The sequence below is a fragment of the Panthera pardus genome, unplaced genomic scaffold, assembly GCF_024362965.1.
Source record: "Panthera pardus isolate Hobbes unplaced genomic scaffold, ASM2436296v1 HiC_scaffold_13, whole genome shotgun sequence".
In the NCBI taxonomy this organism is placed as follows: Eukaryota; Metazoa; Chordata; class Mammalia; order Carnivora; family Felidae; genus Panthera; species Panthera pardus.
Genome location: NW_026526688.1, coordinates 73037293 through 73053569, shown reverse-complemented (window position 1 = coordinate 73053569; position 16277 = coordinate 73037293). Strand labels below are relative to the sequence as shown.

The following is a 16277-nucleotide window of genomic DNA, read 5'->3' as shown; positions in this document are numbered from 1 at the left end:
TGATGGTGACTTGTGTTTATGTTCTTATACCAAATTTTGTCACTTAGGCTTACTGTATTCTCCTATAATTGTCTTATATCCCCTGGAGGACAAAAGCCATGATTTCTATTCTCTTCATAACTACCTAAGAGTCAAGATAAGGTTCAGCATAAACTAAGAACTCAGCAACTACTGATGATTTCCCAACTGGAATTACTGAATTGAAGGAAAGTGATGGTTTTTCATGATCAATAAAAGGTACCATGTATCTAGTCTTAGGAAACAAAATGTTTATTGAAATGACATGTAGATAAATTATCATCAGCATAAAACTGTTAGTGGAGTTCTCAACATGGGTTCTTCCTTACTCTTACAATGAAGTGAGGCTTTGCAAGTCCATTGTCCCATAGGAAAAATATTTTATTTCTCTGTTCAGATAAAGTCCTTTTTTAAAAAAGCAAATCACTTTTGAAATGGTCTTTTAAATGTCCCCAACCTAAGACCAAAACAAAAATATATTAAAAAGATATAATTCTGTCCATTTAAAAAGAAGAATTAAAGATGGATGATTTGGGGTTAATAAACATGGAAAAGATAGTTAGGCCTTTGAAATGCTAGAATTTACTCTGATTTTATTCATATATACTAAAATATTTAAGAAATAATAAAAACAAAAAATCAAGACAAAATGACATGTTATCATTAAAATTCAAAATTTGGCAATAATTTTATTATTATAGATTTAGGAAATAAGCTAAAATGTTATCTTCTTAAACACATTTTAAACAACTCTGAGCTCAGTAATTTGGGAATATAATCCAAAGTGAGTGTTAATTTCCATTTAAGGCTAAACACTCTTAATAAAAGACTTAAAATTAATAAATAGGGTAAGAAAAATGAAACTTTCAGAAAAGTTTCTGAAACTAATAGAAATTAACAGTTAATTCTCAGGGTAAAACAATTTAGTCATATTCTATTTCAACATGGTGTTCTGGTCCAACCTGTTTGGCTCCCCCAAGATGGTGCTGCTGTCCTTCTCCAATAGATAATCTGTTGAATGGGATTATCTTCATGGTGGTTTTCTTCATGGAATACCACCGGGATTGCCAGGTGGCCCAAATAATGCCATTATCATAACCATTAGGAGTAGATGTTTTTGAGTAACTGCCACCTAAAATAAATTGTAGATGTACATATAATTACTCATGGTTATCCTTATCTCAGAAAGTCTATAAAGAATGGTTTATTACAAAATACATTGTCACTTACATCAAATTTATAGTATTATCTACTATCAGAAAAATCCGTAAAAAATCATAAATCCTGATTTACAATTAAAATACACTCTATTATGAATCAACCCCTTATATCTGTATTCTACTTCTTGATCGCATCCATACATAAATGTATTCCCTTACTAACAGAGCAAGAATCCCAAATTTCCCCAATCTGCCTCTCTTCCCGAGCTTAGCCATCCTGGAATCAGCTATTACTGATCATCTTTCCACAAGCAGGTTAGAATGGCAGCAGTCACAATTCCTGATGAGATGACCTTGAGTCATCTAAAAACACAATTTCACTGGAAAGTACTTTAGAAAACAGTTTTGGAAAGTTATTTTTTTCTCCATTACACAGTGGAGACTACATTGATTTGCCTTCTCCTTGTCCTTGGGCACTAGATCCCATGTGATTTTGTAAAGGATTGTCTGAGTCCAACGCTGGAGTATACCACAAGCTATCAACATGGCTACTCTGAGTCATGTGGATCAAACACCTTCCCTGAGAGGGTCTTCTAATTGCATGGTTTGTAGGTGCAAAGATACGTTTAAAAGTGGGGAGGGGGGGGAGAACGTTGTGAAAATCAAAAGATAAAATAGCTTTTAAGAGGACTACAAATCATCTATTGGCTAGCACAGTGCCCAGAGGAGGTAAGATTGCTTATCTTAATAGAGCTTTTGGAATTAGTAGGGCCTCCCCAATACATAGTTGTTGAGTAGTAACAATAGTTTATCAGTAAGTCCACTGTTCAGAAGTATTCCAGCCTTCGAGCAAACTACAGCTTGCTACCCCCGGTCTAAAATAAGTGCCTGCACTTCTCAGGCTGTACTTTCTTTCCTCTCAAGCTTTCATGGAACTGTGCCTTTACCATTACTTCCCTGATCTTTACTCCATTCCTTTGGACACCTGCTCACTGCTCACTGGTTATATCTGTCACACAGCTCATGGGAAGCCGCACCAGGCTAATATGTTAACAAGCATAAATATGATAATGTTAGCCCATCCAGATCATACATATGGTAAGTCTAGAAGAAATATCAACCAGGTGGATTTCTTGTAGTGGGGCCAATTTGAGGTATAAGTTTAGTATTATCCAATTCTGGTTTAAAATAAAGAGCTATATAATAAGCCCCCCAACATCTTTACTATTTCTTATTTTCTTACATCTGTTTCTTACCTTTTATAAAAATAGAGACTATACACTAATTCATATATCTAAGGAAGAAATCTATACCTTGGTAATAAACTCCATTGAGGTGACCAGCATGACACTTGTTCATCCACCAACCAGATCCATCCTGTTCAGCACAATTTCCTTCATACTTATCATTGTCATTGTCCCAGGTACTGAACTGCATGCCATTGTGGGATGTGAAAAATTTATCACTGGGATCATCGCCAAAATCATAGCCGTCAAAGGCATCTCCAGCATCTCCACCAATAAAGTAGGCATATGTCAGGCGGTATTTGTCAGCTTCAGGTCCCACCTTGAACATGGCATAGTCTGCAGTACTATAAAGAAGGGAATAGAGACATCATATCTTGGCTCTCATTAGGACCAAGGGACCTCAGAAGTTCCCTTTTCCATAAGAAAATTGTCTAGAATGTTTAACTTCGCTTCGTAAGCCTGAAATGCGCTCATTGAGTCAAATTTTCTGCAAATCTGGCAAGAGGCAATGGATGTGTGAATCAGTTCAGAACTCGTCAACACCACCCAGGATGGGTCTAGAAGCCTTCAAGGCATCCCAATGTAAACTAAAAACATCAGCCATTTTAATGCTTTTTGCCTACAGAGTCCTAATATCAAACTCAGGTGTTTGGATGAATCTAATTTCATGTTTTCCACCTTTATCTAAGTGTTTAGCATTGCACATGGAGTTATAAACCATAGCAAATGACACTGAGTGATCATTAATTTAATGATCTTGAAGGAACTACACCTCTATTAGTCACTAATATCATCTGAAGGATGAGGTCCTAAAGGGATTTTTCTTTCCCAAGGCAGTGTTGTAGTGGCAAGAAGGAGGGCTTCCTAGAGCATCACATGAATGAAATGGTCCCTGTGTGGCCCACAAAACATAAGCTGTATGATCAGAATCTTCCCTGGGGTGGGGTGGGGGGGGGAGGGAATTGTGAAATAAGGGCCAGAATTCTATGGACTGCAGGAAAGAATGGGCCTTGGTGCATGAATAGAAAATTTCAGAAAATATTTAGCCTCTTTCCTAATCTCCAGTGCTTGGGAAATGGGAGGTGTTCTCCTAAGAGAAGATCTGCTGACTGTGGTAGTTTCTGATGAAAAAAAATTAAAAATACAAGTTTGGAGACAATATATTTCATTATTTTGTAGACGCAACAAAAATATGAAATATTTTTGTGAATTTTGACTAGGAATACTATGCTCAAAGGTCCCTGATAGCTCTGGGCATAGAGGGGACTTTATGTTACCAAAGGAACTAGAAGATTTAATTTTAAGGTAGCTCATGGATTTGACTGAATTGTCGTTGAACTGCCAGGAAATTTGAAAAGTCTGGATTCAGTTTTCAACCAAAATAGTCATTAGGAGGACAAGCTATAAAGTCAAACTACCTGAGTTCAAATCCAATCTTTACCATACGCCAGCAATGTGACCTTGGGAAAGTTAATCTGTAAAATGAGATTAATAATAGTACCTTCCTCATGAAATAGTTATTTGGACTAGATTAAATTATAATTTCACACTTGATGTCTAGTACATATTAAATGCTCAGCAAATATTAGCTATTATTCTGTATGGTTCCAGGGTAAGTAGATTGTACCAAAACACTACCCATCCTGGATAGGACCTATGTCTTTGAACTGCCCAAGAACGAAACTGACTTCTGAGGAAAATGGTTGGATGTGCTCTTTGCATTTGTCAGGCTGTCTTTGATGTTGGACTATTGATAGTTGGCAAGTGCACATTCCAGACAGTCTCTACACCAAGAAATAGAAGTCCTTTCTAAACAGTACCTGGTTCTGCCATTCCAGTCCTCCAACTGTATTCTTAATGCATATGGTATGGCAGACTGGGTGCTTATCAAATGAATCTTCTCATTTCCCAGCCAAAATTCTGTGGTTCCAGTAGGAGACAGATGTCCAAATCCTTCTTTATATTGAATCCAATTTTTCTTGAAATCCAAACTGCCATCAAGCCTCTAATTACACAATTGCATGGACAAAAGGGGAGAGTGGACTATCAGTGCACACGAAGAAAATGCTATAAATATCTTGTTGAAAATATGGACAGTATGATTCCACCATTTACTAAGTGAACTTGGGCAAGCTGCCTTAGTTTCCTCATTGGTAAAATTGGAATAATGATGCCTGTTTCGTAGGGTTGCTGCAGGATTACACCAGAGGATTAAGAGAAATACTTTTTAAAAAGAGTGTCTGGTGCACCTAGAGGACTTCAGAACCCCAACTTGATATTGCTGATTTTTATACCGATGGTAGAAAGGTCAAGCCAATTGCTCAATCTGTATCTACCAACGAGCGCTCCCATCACTCACTCTGAGCGCCCCCTGCAGATTAGTTGTAACAGTGATCAAAGATAAGCAAAAAGTAAAAGAATGGGCAATGAGTGCCAGAGATACCAGATGGGCTTGTCTTGGAATAACCCAACCGTATCCTCTGGGAGACTTTCTCTCTTTGTGATGGGCAGCCTTAGATCTTGTGCTGCCTCATGAAAGAGGTCTCTTCTAGTTCTTTGTCATTCTGATAGTGGTTATATGCTATAGTGAATCTATAACAGCAGTGCCAACATAGTGTAGAGTCAAAGCACAGACTCTGAAGCCAGACTGCCTGGGTTCAAATCCTGACTCTTTTACTTATTATATGACCCATTATGTGTTACTTATTATGTGACCTTGGACAAGTTACTTAACCTCTTGTGCCTAAGTTTCCTCCTCTAGGGAAATTGTGGGGACTAATTGAGTTAATGTTCAGCAAACGCTTGCAAAAGTTTCTGGCATATGGAGGATGTTTATCTGGGCGTTCATTAAATATACAGGGTGAGGGAAAAAATACCTTCTGCAACACAGTCCATCCATTTCCAGATCCATCAATTTCACAGTAGACTAAGAACTGCTGCTTAGCTTTCAGAGGTTTGATAAAGTAAAGCCCACTCTCTTTGGCTCCCTTATTAGCAATGTCTTGACAGTCTGAAGGAGGAGAAGGAGCAGAAGAAGGTTTTACTGTGGTTTGAAATCCCTGTTAGACTGTTCCAGCCTTCATAGTGAGCTTTTAACATGCTGCAAACGATTCATGTCCCAAGAAGCATTTTCTTCTCTCATCATCATTCCTTTCAAACTCTTTTCAACTACTCAAGAAAGGTCTAAGCAATTGGACACCTTAGATTTAATGGCTAAACACTTTCCGTGTTATTCCTATTCATTCCTATAAACACTTTGCAAATTATTCTAAACACTTTCCAAAGTATACATTCCTATACATTCTCCTTGCTTTATGTATTTGCTGTGATAAAAATAATCCCAATATAAACCTTTCACATACCTTTCCCAGTTGTATCATATATTTGTACTGTGTCTTTGCATGGTTCCTGACACTTTGCTTCAAGCTGGGCTACCTTCAGTTTCAGGTTATTGATCTTTTGGTTATTTGAATTATATATTTCCTGCAAAAATCTATAAGCAGAAGAATAAGGTAACAGAATATTCCCCTCAGAGGAGTAATTTTGTATTTTCATTACAAAATACTTTGTGGTCTCCAGAAGTACTTCCTGATAAATGGCTTCATTCTTGGAAGAAATATAAAATTATGTTACCGAATTGAGGTGTATTAGAGTCCTAAGCTTTTTGGAAAAGAAAATAACGGAGTGCTTATCGATCAGCAGTATCATGGTAAGCGGTCATCCTGATTTTTACCTTCTGCATAAAGGGCAGCAGATAACAGCCTACGTGAGTGTTGAGGCTGGTTAATAGGAAGACTGCCTGATGTTTTTTTAGGACAGAATATTCCTAGGGAAGGAAAGGTTCTGCCTAGCAATTCACACAGGTGGAAGCTATTCCTTTTCACTGTAGGTCTACTGAGGATCTATTTGTGGACTTCAGTCTATAACTTACATAGGAAAAGTATCTGGAGCCTTATCTTACATAAAATAACAGACACTTTCTCTTTCTTCTTCATGTTTCTGTTTACATTGTTTTGGAAAGAGTCTGAGGGAAGTAAAAAAGCTGTTTTTGAGGTTTCTCACAGGGTTGCTTATACACATTCAGAAATTATAGAAAACCATCTATAATACACAGACTATTGTATCTTTCTTTGAAATAAAGAAGGATAGACAAACTATTTGACCACTTTTTTCCCTCATGCACCTTAGAAAATTTCTGCACAGTAGTCTCCTTTAACTTCAATGATGGGCAATCATAATGCAAATTATAATGTTAGTAATAACCACAAAAATCATAGTAATGGCCTCTGATGACAAACAGAAGGTAGATCCCTTCTGGACCACTGCTCTCCAGTCACCGTTTATCTCAATATCCTATGCTACTTTGAGAAAAATTTAAGAAAATAAATTGTGTAAGAAACTAAACTGTATCCGAGACCCTCTGTTCAGAAAGTCAGTGAGTCCCTGGGAAGTTGTTAACAGACACATTTTACTTTCAAGTGAAGGGAGGAGAATACATGACTGCACGTTCATTGTGCCATGATCAACATGTTGCTCTACAATGTTTGTTATGCTTAGCTTCTTAAAGCACATTTTTTTTTTCTGCTCTGCCTTCAATATAATATACTGTTGTAGCCAAGATCCTCCCTATACTTCTGCTTACTAATTCCCCACCACCTCTTTGTTGGCATTTTTATTAAAGGAATTTCATTTTCCACAAGCAAATTCCCATCAGTATGAATTTATGTAGTAAGCCAAAGGTGGGTGGGTGGTGACCATTTTGATTAATTCTGGTCACAACAGCATATGAAGATGTCTAGAACACCTTTCTCCCACACGATTATTAAAAAGCAGTTATAACCCAATGCAATTGGTAATGCTCTAAAAACTTCTACCTCCACTGTGTTCAAGATAGGCATAATGTCAATGGGATATTATAAGTGGGGAAGAAATAAAAGATTATTTCCATTGAAGCTTGGCATATTGAATAAAAACTAAGTCAATCTGGGAGAGTAAATTAACACAAAAACGCTTACCGAATATTTGATTCATGTGTTCCAATTAATGCCTCGTATTTTAGAATTTCTTCCATCATTTTCTTGGAATCCTTAGTAGCACTCACTATCCTGTCTGTAATACAGGATCAGAGACATAGAAAGACATAAGCAAGTGGAACCACTGAAACAACAGCAAAAGAACGTCACAAATCATTTTCTTAGTCGGTGGTATTTAGTTTCTCACTTGGCTTCGGTGGCTCATTGGGATTATAGTTGACTTGGATTGATTTGATCAATTCTTTGGCTTCTGAGGTTTTGTTTTCAATTCGACTTACGATGTCTTCCAAAGTCCGCAGATCATTGTCTACACCGGTTTGGTAAGTAGACAGGAAATCTGCAACTCCACAGGTAGTTGGGCAATAACTACCCTGAAAATGCAACAATTAAAGTGATTAGTAATCTTGATTTTTAAAAATTGCATAGGGGCGCCTGGGTGGCTCAGTCAGTTGAACATCCAACTTCCGCTCAGGTCATGATCTCACAGTTTGTGGGTTTGAGCCCCGCATCAGGCTCTGTGCTGACAGCTTGCTCAGAACCTGCAGCCTGCTTCAGATTCTGTGTCTCCTTCTCTCTGTCTCTGCCCCTCCCCCATGCATGCTCTGTCTCTGTCTCTCAAAAATAAATAAATGTTAAACTTCTTTTTTAATTGCATAAATATCTGCTAATAAAAATAGGTAAAACCTAGACTATGTTTTTTTGTTTTTTAAAGTTAAAAATGCCCAATGAGATTTGTGAGAGAATTCCTTCTATTCCTCTGCCCCTCCCCACTTCAAACACAGTGAGAAACATGAAAACTACTTACAAATCTTTCATCTAAGATGCAGCAGTTGTCTCGCGTAGCAACATACTGGAGGGGGAAAAAAAACCCAGAAATGTCACTAGTTTATCAGCTGTGTCCTCACTTTTCAGCTTCCCATGTAAAACAACTATGTTCTATAAACAGCACACTTACTGCCAGGCATGTTGAGGGGAGCAATAAAAGAGTACAGAGGCAGAGGATTAAACCCTGGTGGTTCAAGGACCAAGTCATGGTGTCTGGGTACCGGTGCTCCGAGCCCTGAAGTGTCAGCACAGTGGCCTCTCGGGCTCCCCTTGTCCCTTTAAGTAAGCTCCAAGGATGGCCGGACTGCCAGTGGCTGGGGCTGATCACGGGGCCTTCTTTCCAGAAAGGCGGGGAGGTGTTTCCCGTCTTTTTCCTCATCCTGGCTCCCACCCTATGCTCGGTCAGGTTCTCAGATTTGGCACACAGGTGTAAGCTCCTCCTTTTTGGCTCAGCTCAAACTTTCTCCTCTGTGGCACCTTCATCTGCAAAGGCTGGTGAAGCATTAGCCATGGCGGGGAGGGGGGAGGGGGCCTGGGAGGCTGTGTGACGCAACCTCTTCCAGTACATGGCTGAGAGCAAATACAGAGAGCTGACCTCGACGGGAAAACCCACCTCAACCTGAAGATGAAGCCTGGTGCCATAAACCAATGTAATGCAAGTCCTTTCTTAGCCAGGGGATGAGCTAACAGACCTATTTTTAACCTGTGGCCATGGCAGAAGGAGACCGCCTGCCTGGTGGAAGCAGCAGGTCCCAAATTGACAGTATTCCCAAGAATGAATGATCTGGAAATACATTCCTACCCCTCTTTGTTGACCATTTTCTTCCTTTTTTTTTTTTTTTTTTTTTTGTCAGTTGCGATACAATTGATATATAACTACGTTAGTTTCAGGCGTACAACATGCTGATTCGATATTTATATATTGCGAAGTGATCACCACTAATAAGACTGGTTAACATTCACATGCAGTTACAAAATACTTTTTTTTTTTAAACTTGTGATGAGAATTTTCAAGATCTGCTCTCTCAGCAGCTTTCAAATATGCAGGGCCGTGTTATTCACCCTAGCTACCACGCTGTGCATTACATCCCCAGGACTTATTTTATCACTGGATGTCTGTACCTTCTGACCACCTGCACCCATATGCTGACCACTATCACAGGTTCTCCATTTGCAGTGGGCTTTGAAGCTCCACCCTTCCCTTCGTTTGGAAGAACGAGCTGGTGTGGCACCATGTCTGCCACAGAGGGGAAACAGGAGCCTACTTGATTTTCCTCGAGGATCCATCTGGTTACCTCGGAGGAAAGCCTGGATACAGGGGCTAGGAAAATCCACATCCCGTATACGTGACTAGAAGCATGGCAGGAGGAAAATGGGACAAAATGAGATGCACGGCAGAGGCCGTCCTTTTCACTCTGCTCCAGAGCTTCCTTGTATATTGGGAAAACATGTTTCTCGCCATCTCCCATAGATTGTTTACAATTGTGCATCACCACTATTATTAGTATCCCTGTTTTTTTATTATTTCCTCCTCTGAAACCAAGCTTACTGCAAATTTTAGCTAAATATATTAGTGGGAGAAATACATCTGGATTGAAAGAGATACTAACACTTCGATGTTTCATCCTAAATCCTTACAAAAGAAAGGATTGTTTTGAAGTGAAACAGAAATAAATGTTCCTACTCAATAAATAATCCATAATTATCATAACAAAGCAAATACACTAAAACCTCCTGTATTGCCTTTTCTTTCCTCCTTAATAGTTACCTTCTGTGACTTACCAGTTATTACCAGTCACATCACCATACCCTCAGCCAATGAAAGCCTCATAATCTTCCTCGCCCTCCTTATCTATTCCTCTAATTAGTTGTCAAAACTAGTTATTTAAAACTATTTTCACACTGTCACTTGTATTTTCTTCCTACTTTGTATTTTCACAGACATCATCCCAGAGGAGGCATTCTTCTTCCTTGTCTACACTGCTTGTCTACACTGTATGTTAGAACTGATTTTTTTTTTTTTTAATTTTTTTAACGTTTATTTTTGAGACAGAGAGAGACAGAGCATGAACGGGGGAGGGGCAGAGAGAGAGGGAGACACAGAACTGGAAGCAGGCTCCAGGCTCTGAGCCATCAGCCCAGAGCCTGACGCGGGGCTCGAACTCACGGTCTGTGAGATCGTGACCTGAGCTGAAGTCGGACGCTCAACCGACTGAGCCACCCAGGCGCCCCAGAACTGATTTTTCTTCCAACACCCGAGTCACTTCTGGCTCCAAACCACTTGTCACACTGTTGACAGATTAATCTTCCTATAAATATAGCTCTGATTGTGACATTCACCTGTTCAGAAACCTTGAATGGACTTCCTATCTCCCATCGTAGTGAATTTAAACATAATAAATGTCCTTCCTACCTTTGCTTCATTTTCACTCTTGATTCTATTTCCTACACCCTCTAGTCCAACTGGATTGACTCGCGTTAGCATCCCCTTATGGCGTACCATGTAGCCCTAGCTCTCACATGGTGTTTTTCTTATTACATGTCGCCCTTTCTGCCTGGATTGACTTCATATGCACTCCTGCGTCTCTGGGTGTCAAAATCCTACACAACCATAAGGTCTTGTTTTATGATTTCTACCCTTCCAAAAGCAAACCCCAAATTCTGGAGGCCAGCTCTACCTCTTCCATAGCACTTACGACAATCTTCTGTTGTATATGTACATTCTGTGGCCACCTCATTATTGTAAACTTAATTTCATGGGTACTGCACATAGCATAGCCATGTTGAACACTCAGTAATGATTTGATGATATTGACTCGAACTGGGCTGAAAGCAAGCCTTCAAAAGTATTCAATTATGGCATCAACCTGGTGTTAGGACAAGTGGGAAGCTACCTGGGGAAAATAAGTGTCGTGCGTATCAAACTTCTTATGCCAAAATAAGTTCCAGATGAAATGCATCTTTAAATATAAAAAAGGAAACCACATGGGGTGCCTAACTGGCTCAGTTGGTTAAGTGTCTGACTTTGGCTCAGGTCATGATCCCGTGCTCACTGAGTTCGAGCCCTGCATCGGGCTCTGTGCTGACAGTTCGGAGCCTGGAGCCTGCTTGGGATTCTGTGTCTCCCTCTCTCTCTCTCTCTCTGCCCTTCCCTGCTCATACTTTGTCTGTCTGTCTCTCTCTCAAAAATAAGCATTAAAAAATAATAAAAAAGTAAACCACAAAAATACTAGAAAAATAGTATGAGAGAAACCATTCATAATACTTGAGTATGAAAAGTCTAGCTAAATATGACACAAAACGTTGTTGAATTTTGACTACATAAAAAAGCTTTTTTTCTTAGCCAAACAAAACAAACACTGTTTACAAAATAAAAAGCAAAATACAAAAGACAACAGAATGTATACACATGCATGTCAGCATATACACCGAATACTGTTTCAAGATTACCCACTAGAGTCTACAGAGGTATGAAGTAGAGGGATGAAGGACAAAGTTGGAGAAAACGCTTCATTTTTTCTATATACTCTGTCTTTAGAATTTTGAATATATGTACATACTATTTACCCAAAGTACATATAATTACAACATGTAACTATCAATCATGCACAATGATTTATTTGTTGCACTAATAATTGTTTCTTGATTTTTAAAATTTAAATATAAAAGCTGATGAAAGCATTGCCTTTTAAGGAGAATGTAGCCCAATTGAGAAGATTATGCATAGATAGTTGTTAAGAGTGCTGGAGTCCATCTGCTTGGGTTTGAATCCCATCTCTACAACTCACTAGTTATGTCACTCAGGACAAGTTACTTAAGCTGTCTGTGAGTTTCAGTATCTGTGATAGTAAAATAGAAATCATATTTATAATATAATACTTCATAAGACTATTATCGGGATTCAATGAAATAATGTGCTGAGCACATTGCCTGATTTATAGCAAGAGTTAAGTAAATGTTTATAAGGATTATGTATTACCAAGTATTTTCAAGTGAAAATTGGAATTTGTAGAAATAAGTACTTCATTTCATAAAATTGTAAGATTGACCATTATTGGTAGATTTGGTTTGTGGGGAACAAGCTTTGTTGCTTAGGCTATAGAACATTTTCTGTAATAAGGGATCTATTGTAACTAACTACAGGCTGATGCCTTAATGCTACCTGGAGAAGAAAGCATCTGGTTGTCTAATTTAGATGGAAATCCCACTGAAATCAATTCCACCATTTAAAGATGAAATGCTAATGGAACTGGACTGGGTGCCTTGTGAGAAGGTGTACTTCTTACTAGTAAGAGAGTTCATGCACAATGTGTTCTGACAGAGCATGTCATCACTGTGGTTCTTTTTGCTAAAAGACCATAAAGTGTTGTTTTGTTGAATTTAGGGTAATAATTCATACCTTTGTGTTAAATTTTTATATTTGTAAACACACACACATAATATATAATCATATATATATATAATGTCATATGCACAAGGTTGATAAACACTTAAATTGAAGAAATTGGACAGTCTATCTTATCCAATTTTAGAAGTATAGTACTTGTGTTCCTGACTTTTACTGACTTGCATTGGAATCTGACATGAATAATCAATTTTATTTATTTTTTTTTAAATTTTTTTTAAACGTTTATTTATTTTTGAGACAGAGAGAGACAGAGCATGAACGGGGGAGGGTCAGAGAGAGAGGGAGACACAGAATCTGAAACAGGCTCCAGGCTCTGAGCACTCAGCACAGAGCCTGACGCGGGGCTCGAACTCATGGACTGCGAGATCGTGACCTGAGCCGAAGTCGGACGCTCAACCGACTGAGCCACCCAGGCGCCCCTAACTTGCATTGGAATCTGACATGAATAATCAATTTTAAAGAAAAGACTTGCTTTGTACCACAATCTCAAGTAGAGTTTTATTAGATAAGATGCTCTTTGGGACAAAATGGCCAGCCCTGATTTGGTGACCTACACTGGCCCTGTATTCAGTCCGGTATCTCTTAGGTTGGTTAAATTTTAACTAGTTGTTCTCTTCCACATTTAAGCCAATTATTTTTCTCTGGTAAATTATAAATGATTAATGAATTCTGGGAAAGAAGAATATTTGTTAAAACAGATTTCTGCCACTTCTAGGTTCATTTTTCTGAGAAAATAGCTTATGTGGTGTTTAAGCCAAAATTATTATTTAATTTAGTTCAGAGATCAATGGGTCTGTTTATTGAAATAATAATCTCCCAAATTGCCTATTACCCAATTGTGTTCTGAATGGAAAGTACGACATCTATTGCTAATGGTGTTCATATGTTGGTAATTTACTCTGTGAACCACTTGTCTGCTGCGTTCACCTCTGCTCCAAAATTGTTTGCTGAATTTGAATTTTATTACATAGAGCTAATTTAAGACTTTTTGATCTGGTGACAATGATACAGACTTACAGGAATAATAAAAGAGCCACAGATGTTGACCATATTCTTTGCGCTGGATGTCGTGCTGTAGTTTAGCTGTTGCCATTTTGTATGTTGTCTCGTTTCATCCTCGTAAAAGCCTAGGAGGTAGATATTATTATGTACATCTTATAAATGAGCAAAGAGAGTCTTTGAGAGTTTGTGGTGGCATATGCAAGGTCACTATGCCAGAACAGAAATTCAAACCCGTGAGCCCAACACCTGAGCTCTTAACCATGACTCTAAATATAGTCATGAAGCTCTTCTTAACCTAAGGTGATACCCAGATGCAAGATATTATTATGAGAATCAAAATTGTTCACTGATGGAATGGGTTGTTAGTGAAGTTATTTAAAAAAATAATGTGTGTGCACGTGTATCTAAGTACATGTGTGCATGGTTGTATGAACATATATTTACCTCTATCATATCTGTCTAATCTGCCTGTCTTCTCTGAGGTAGAGACAAGGTTGCTGGATGGTCTTTTATAGTCTTTCTCAAACCTGAGTTTTTATTGTCTCAAGACAATCTGCAGTCCAGTTTTAAGGGAAGCCTTTTTTCCATGTTGACTACATGATTCAAGTTCAATAGGACTTGATGAGCTGAATTATCTCTGTAGCTTAAAGGAAGATACATCCATTAGGTGGTCCAAGAAAGCTTGAATCAATGCTAACAATGATATTTCTATTTGTCTAATAAATAAGCCATTTATAGGTATAAGCTAAATTTGTGGCCTAACTCCTCAGAATTGGATTTCCTCAAAATAGGTAGAAAAAAACGACCTATTGACATGTTGAAAATCAGTCCAATCTAATAGCAGAAATATCCCATTAAGGGAAACAACCTTGTCTGTTAGGCTATTTGCTTTGTTCATGAAAATAGCCCAGGGAAAGTGAAAATGAAAATGTTTACTTGATAGTCTATGAACAATGTGCTTTTAGTTTCACTATGTAAATCAAAGACAGAAAAACAACATGAGTTCTCATTGGGGGCTGGGCAGCAACCACAGCTTGGGTTTTGAGCTTCTGAACTTCATAAAGCTACATCAGATGTATAATTGGGACATCTGGCCTAGGGGCACAGGTGTTCAAAAGTGCTATAGAGGTGATGTTAGAAAATTAAGCAACCTAGTGCTTAGAGAAAGAAGGATTATCCCAATCAGAATTGCATTCAGAGCCAAATATGGCCAAGAAGCAGCCATTTTTAATACAGTTGGAGATTAAGAAATGTTCTGAGACTGCTCTGAATTGAGATAAATCGATGTTAGATTTAAGTGCCAAATTAGTCTCTATTACTGAGTTCCTGGTTTGTTCCTTTCTATCTTCATGTAATCTGCAATATGAGATCCCTCACCCCATGAAACAGTTCTCACCACTAAATGTGATTGGCAGAAGATAGCAAGAGCAAGTGAGTATGGTTAAAAAAAATTACAAAGGGGCCAATAATATTCACAAAAATATGCTCTAGAGAAACAGGACCTTTTAACTCTCTGAGTAGAAATACCAGCCTATGGTGAAAGGAGCAGTACAATGTTTGAGGAAAACTCTGGTCATTTTGTCAAACAAATTATCTTTGTAGAAAAAAATTATACATTCCTAAAGAAGGAGAACAGGTAGAGAGAATAGAAAATGCTATCAAATAAACAAAATGATGCATCTTATCTTACTTAATGCCTGCCTTTGCTCTGAACTTCAGTCTTGAATGAGAGCAAATACTGATTAGACTTGTGTCTTTGTTTTAAATTCTAACTCCTTGGGTTAGTTTATGACCTTAATGTGATTGCAGCTATAGTCCTTTCAATTCAAACGTAATCCATAAAGAATACACCTTATACAAAGGGTAACTTTTTATTGACATTTTGGAGGACCTGGCTTCATCCGTGAGAGGTGACATACATTAATTACCCTTCTTTAAACATAGATAGCTGTGTATGCTTTACCTTGAGTGGTAGAACAGTGACCTCCACTTGCTAAACAGAGATACGATTTGCAAAAGCCCAAATATTTACTGTTTTGCAAGGAAGACCAGAGTGTAAACCACATTCTTAGTTGATAATTACTGGGCCAGTAGGTTACTGAAGAACAGCCTTCAGAGCTAACTTAGGACAGCCTCATCCATAAAGAAACAAAATCAGTCAGAAATTCAGAACACTGTGTTTCATCTGTTATAAACACAGAGGAAATCCATTTACCAAGATCCCGGAAACCAGTTGCTTAATCATGCATCCCTCTGAGTCAGAAAGCTACCTGACATTCTCCTATCAATACTTTTTCTGGATCTCACCCAATACGTTTTTAAAGTTAATTCCCCATTAGCACTTCATTAATATGGAATACTGCATCATCTCATTAGGGGTATGGAAGACCTCTTCCTCACACTTCTCATACCTTCCTGCTTTGGTAAGCTACTTCTGGCTCTGACCACAGATACCATTTAGGATTTTCCTTGGAAAATTCTCCAAGTAACCCTTAATCAAATATGCACCCCAAACTTCGGTTACGATGACTGCACACTGTCCCCTGATATTCCTCCACTGGCTGCTCAGACTAAATGTTTATTG

The 16277-nt window shown here is 38.3% G+C and overlaps 1 protein-coding gene across 1 annotated transcript; it reads right to left on the bottom strand.

The window, feature by feature from the left end:
* Window positions 1-247: 247 nt before the first annotated feature.
* FGG (fibrinogen gamma chain) lies at window positions 248-8618 on the bottom strand. The gene is made up of 10 exons (XM_019441214.2): window positions 8414-8618; window positions 8264-8308; window positions 7646-7829; window positions 7441-7534; window positions 5788-5918; window positions 5302-5435; window positions 4246-4430; window positions 2492-2769; window positions 981-1150; window positions 248-475 (listed from the first exon to the last, which is right to left on the bottom strand). Exons 1-10 carry the CDS (start codon window positions 8489-8491, stop codon window positions 461-463), a joined length of 1314 nt encoding a protein of 437 aa, XP_019296759.1. The 5' UTR covers window positions 8492-8618; the 3' UTR covers window positions 248-460.
* Between the last annotated feature and the right edge of the window lie 7659 nt (window positions 8619-16277).

Coding starts and splice junctions, on each gene's coding strand:
- FGG (XM_019441214.2), bottom strand. CDS start 8,491: ATGACTTGGTCCTTGAACCACCAGGGTTTAATCCTCTGCCTCTGTACT. Junction 7,830..8,263: donor GCATCTTAGATGAAAGATTT/GTAAGTAGTTTT, acceptor TTGCATTTTCAG/GGTAGTTATTGCCCAACTAC. Junction 5,436..5,787: donor ATATGATACAACTGGGAAAG/GTATGTGAAAGG, acceptor CTCCTCCTTCAG/ACTGTCAAGACATTGCTAAT.